At 49.0% G+C, this 5893-nt stretch overlaps 1 protein-coding gene across 1 annotated transcript in view; it reads right to left on the reverse strand.

Moving 5' to 3' along the window:
- Positions 1 to 1777: 1777 nt before the first annotated feature.
- LOC134061952 (lysine-specific demethylase RSBN1L-like) overlaps positions 1778 to 5893 on the reverse strand; it is a 31803-nt gene continuing 27687 nt past the window's right edge. Inside the window, exons 6-8 of the mRNA XM_062517799.1 lie at positions 5644 to 5811; positions 5112 to 5220; positions 1778 to 2852 (exon numbers count right to left, since the gene is read on the reverse strand). Coding sequence (XP_062373783.1) covers positions 1830 to 2852; positions 5112 to 5220; positions 5644 to 5811 — 1300 coding nt within the window. The 3' untranslated portion in view covers positions 1778 to 1829. The remainder of the gene's footprint in view (positions 2853 to 5111; positions 5221 to 5643; positions 5812 to 5893) is intronic.

Here is a 5893-nt window from a genome sequence, read left to right on the forward strand (position 1 = left end):
TGTGTGACAGAGAGAGAAAGAGACCAACCCAGGTACATTCCTACTCAGCCTTTAATCAAATCCCTTGAAGGAGAACATTGTGTGTGTGTGTGTGTGTGTGTGTGTGTGTGTGTGTGTGTGTGTGTGTGTGTGTGTGTGACAGAGAGAGAGACCAGTCCAGGTGCATTAATACTCAGCCTTTAATAAGCTGTGTGTGCGTGTGTGTGTGTGTGTGTGTGTGTGTGACAGAGAGAGAGACCAGTCCGGGTGCATTAATACTCAGCCTTTAATAAGCTGTGTGTGTGTGTGTGTGTGCGTGTGTGTGTGTGTGTGTGTGTGTGTGTGTGTGTGTGTGTGTGTGTGTGTGACAGAGAGAGAGACCAGTCCGGGTGCATTAATACTCAGCCTTTAATAAGCTGTGCGTGTGTGTGTGTGTGTGTGCGTGTGTGTGTGTGTGTGTGTGTGCGTGTGTGTGTGTGTGTGTGTGTGTGTGTGTGTGTGTGACAGAGAGAGAGACCAGTCCGGGTGCATTAATACTCAGCCTTTAATCCGGCGCTCTGGAAGTAGAAATCACACTACAAGTTTTCTTGTAAAAACCCTTATGTACACTACAGCGCTGACATAAACAGGGAGAGAAAAACAAAAACAAAAACAAAAACAAAAACAATGAGATATAAATAAACAGCTCTATGGAGGCCGCGGGGCCGTAACCACGACAACGGCTCATCTCTTACAAAAAATAGATGTGTTCCTGTCAGCTCTACTCAGCTATGCCCTACAACTTAAAAATATATTATTATAAGACCAGTCCGCGCGCTGCACACACACACACACACCTGTTGACCCGTCCGCCTGCTCTCACACACACACACACACCTGCTGACCCCCGCTGGAGACAGCCCTAAGTGCTCCTTACACACACAAACAGGTATACGCACACACACACACACACACACAGATATACGCACACACACACACAGATACACACACACAGCTCTGGACAGGCACTGAGGAACGTGACGAGCTACATTTGTCTAGCGTGAACGGCTGCTCCGCAGTCGCCTGTCTCACTCACCAACACACACACACACAGAAGTGCACACTTCCCCCACCAACAACACACACACACACACACACACACACACACACACACACACACACACACACACACACACACACACACACACACACACACACACACACACACACACACACACACACACACACACACACACACACACACACACAGGTGCACACTTCTCCCACCAGCACACACGCACGCACGCACACACACACACACACACAAGTGCACACTCTCCCCACCAACACACACACACACACACACACACACACACACACACAGAAGCGCACACTTCCCCCACCAACCACACACACACACACACACACACACACACACACGCACACACCTGTGAGTGTATTACAAACCTGTCTCTTTCTCACACACACACACACACACACACACACACACACACACACACACACACAGCGGGCGTCATCATGGAGGGCGGTTTGGGGGGTGGGGTGTTTAAAAACAATTTAAAAAAGGGCAAACTGAAATGGCTCCAGGGTGGGGGGGGGGGGGGGGGGGGGGATTTAAAAACCGTCCGAGTCCATCTCTTCAGGGTGGGGGGGGGGGGGGGGGGGGGTGAAATGGGGGGGCATTTAAAAACCGTGGCGTCCATCTCTTCAGGGTAGGAGGGGGGGGGTGGGGGGGTGAAATGGGGGGGCATTTAAAAACCGTGGCGTCCCTCTCTTCAGGGTGGGGGGGGGTGGAGGGGGGGGGGGGGGTGGTGAAATGGGGGGGCATTTAAAAACCGTGGCGTCCCTCTTCAGTAGAAAACGTCTTTGTGGTGCGGCGGCACGTGGGAGCTGGGGGGGCGGGGCTCCGTGGGGGGAAACGAGTCCTGATTGGGCTTCAGCGGCCGTGGGGGCGGGGCCTGTTGTGAGTGTGTGTGGCTTTGGGCTGCTGGCGGGGGCGGCAGTGTGTGTGTGGGGGTCAGGGGCCGGGGCTGAGAGTGTGTGTGTGTGTGGGGGTGTGTGTGTGGCTGCACGGACGGAGACAACAGCTGCTGCTGATGAAGCTCCGCCTGCTGGAAATGGAGTGGGTGTGGCCGAGAATGGGGTGGGTGTGGCTTTGAGTGGGATGGGTGGGGCTTGTGGTGGGATGGGTGGGGCTTAGGCTCGGCTGGGTGCGGCCTGGACTGGGGAGTGTGTGTGTGCATTTGAGTTTGGGGTGTGTGTGTGTCAGAGGGCTGGGGGGCCGGGGAGGTCCTGTGGTCTGGGGTGTGTGTGTGTGTGTGTGTGTGTGAGGATGCGTGTGTGTGGACTGCAGGCGCGGCTCTTGCGTCCGAGTGGTGATGATGATGATGATGATGGTGGTGATGCGATTTGGGCCGGCCCTCTCCGCTGGGGTGTGGCTTGGCTGCCTTGGAAACCGGCAGCGAATCAGCCGGCTCCACTTTAATTTGGGGGAGGGGCTGAGAGTCTCTGGGGGCGTCGTTGGACACCGCCGTCGTCGTCGTCGTCGTCATGGAGACGGATGCTTTGGGCGGGTTCTCCGCAGCTGCGTCGCCGAGGGGCTCCTGCTTGACGGGCGCGGCGGTGGGCATGGTTGCCGTGGCGGCGGGCGCGGTTGCCGTGGCGACGGCGTCGTCGTCGTGGTCCCCGTCCTGGTGGTACTGGCGCAGCCGGATGTGCCAGGCCAGGCTGCAGACGGCCGACACGGTCTTGAACTGGTGCACCACGCCGCGCGGGATGTAGTAGATGTCGTTGTCGTACAGCTGGATGCGTGCGTAGCGGATGCCCTCTCGACGCAGCTGGTTCAGCTTGGCATCGTCCACCCACTGCACACACTGCAGGAGACACAGGAGACACAGGGTTAGCACGCACACACACACACACACACAGGGTTACACAGGGTTAGCATACACACACACACACTAAGCACACACACACACACACACTGCAGGAGACACAGGGTTAGCACAGGGTTAGCGCACACACACACACACACTGCAGGAGACACAGGGTTACACAGGGTTAGCGCACACACACACACACACTGCAGGAGACACAGGGTTAGCACAGGGTTAGCGCACACACACACACACTGCAGGAGACACAGGGTTAGCACACACACACACACACTGCAGGAGACACAGGGTTAGCGCGCACACACACACACTGCAGGACACACAGGAGACACAGGGTTAGCACACACACACACACACTGCAGGAGACACAGGGCACACAGGGTTAGCACACACACACACACACTGCAGGAGACACAGGGTTACACAGGGTTAGCACACTAAGCACACACACTGCAGGAGACACAGGGTTAGCACACTAAGCACACACTAAGCACACACACACTGCAGGAGACACAGGGTTACACAGGGTTAGCACACTAAGCACACACTAAGCACACACACACTGCAGGAGACACAGGGTTAGCACACACACATACACTGCAGGAGACACAGGGTTAGCACACACACACACACTGCAGGAGACACAGGGTTAGCACACACACACACTGCAGGAGACACAGGGTTAGCACACACACACACACTGCAGGAGACACAGGGTTAGCACACACACACACTGCAGGAGACACAGGGCACGCACGCACGTGTGTGTGTGTGTGTGTGTGTGTTGAAGCCCTGTCTGCCACTGCCTCAATGACAAGCAACAACATTCTGTGCATTCAGTCTTGGATCCTGATTGGCTGGACTCGTGCTGACTACCAAATCAGACGGTGTAGTGGGCGGGACGATGCTCTCGACCAGAGAGTCAGATGAGAGGCGCTTTATAGACAAGGTATAGATATATTATATATGTATATATATGTTATATAGACGAGGTATAGATATATTATATATGTGTATATATGTTATATAGACGAGGTATAGATATATTATATATGTATATATATATGTTATATAGACGAGGTATAGATATATTATATATGTGTATATATGTTATATAGACGAGGTATAGATATATTATATATGTGTATATGTTATATAGACGAGGTATAGATATATGTGTATATGTTATATAGACGAGGTATAGATATATTATATATGTGTTTATGTTATATAGACGAGGTATAGATATATTATATATGTGTATATGTTATATAGACGAGGTATAGATATATGTGTACATGTCATATAGACGAGGTATAGATATATCATATATATGTATATGTTATATAGACGAGGTATAGATATATTATAAATGTGTTTATGTTGTAGGCGCTTTATAGACGAGGTATAGATATATCATATATGTGTATGTGTATATGTTATAAAGACGAGGTATAGATATATCATATGTGTGTATATGTTGTAGGCGCTTTATAGACGAGGTATAGATATATTATATATATACGTGTATATGTTATATAGACGAGGTATAGATACATCATATATGTGTATATGTTGTAGGCGCTTTATAGACGAGGTATAGATATATTATATATGTGTATATGTTATATAGACGAGGTATAGATATATTATATATGTGTATGTTATAAAGACGAGGTATAGATATATCATATATGTGTATATGTTATATAGACGAGGTATAGATATATCATATATGTGTTTATGTTGTAGGCGCTTTATAGACAAGGTATAGATATATTATATATGTGTATATGTTATATAGACGAGGTATAGATATATTATATATGTGTTTATGTTGTAGGCGTTTTATAGACGAGGTATAGATATCATATATGTGTATATGTTATATAGACGAGGTATAGATATCATATATGTGTATATGTTATATAGACGAGGTATAGATATATTATATATGTATATGTTATAGGCGCTTTATAGACGAGGTATAGATAGATCATATATATGCTTATGTTATATAGACGAGGTATAGATATATTATATATATGTATATGTTATAGGCGCTTTATAGTCGAGGTAGCGCATTTCATTCACTTATAGCTTTTCATTCTTTATCCATTTCAATATCGGCTTATCGATGGAAAATATGACCGATGCAGATTATTATGAAAATGCTAAAATCTACCCCTAGCGTGCGCGAGTGTGTGTGTGCGTGTGTGTGCGTGTGTGTGTGCGTACCTGTGAGAGTGGGGGTTCGTGCAGGTCTAGCTGTAGTCTCTGCACCACGTCAGGAAAATCACCGGCGTGGAAACAAATCACGTCTTTGGTAATGCGAGGAGGCTCCGTGCTGAAGGACACACACACACACACACACACACACACACACACACACACACACACATAAAACATCAACATATAAACCAAACTACAAGTGTGACTTCAGAGCTGGCTGAGAAGAGATGACACTGAACTGATCACCATAGTGATATTAGCGGAGGATCAATAGGAGGACCGAGCGCACGCACGCACGCACGCACGCACGCACCTATGCATGGCCAGAGACAGGCTATTAAGGGAAAAAGTGCACCATTTAAGCATTTCTACAGTGTGTGTTTGTGTGTGTACATGTGAGTGAGGTAGTGAGAGATGAGCCTCGATTTGTGTGTGAGAGATTCAATGTGTGTGTGTGTGTATATAATATAATGTGAGTGAGGGAGTGAGAAATCGAGTCAGTGAGTGAGTGAGTGAGTGAATGTGTGTGTGTGTGTACCTCTCTCCGCAGTGGACGGCCTTGAGCACTCCGACGGCGGCGGTGGTCTGGCGCTCGAAGCCCTGGCCGATGTGGTCTGCGTGGGCGCGCGTGCGGTCCTCGAACAGCATCTCGCGCGGCTCGCTGCTCCGCGGCAGGTACTGGAGATTCTTGATCTCATTGGTTGACCTGCCGCACAGGAAATGACATCAACACAAGACAAAACATCATGAAAGACTTACGATCTGTGAGTGTGTATGTGTGTGTATGT

Source organism: Sardina pilchardus, chromosome 17 (genome assembly GCF_963854185.1).
Source record: "Sardina pilchardus chromosome 17, fSarPil1.1, whole genome shotgun sequence".
Classification (NCBI taxonomy): domain Eukaryota; kingdom Metazoa; phylum Chordata; class Actinopteri; order Clupeiformes; family Clupeidae; genus Sardina; species Sardina pilchardus.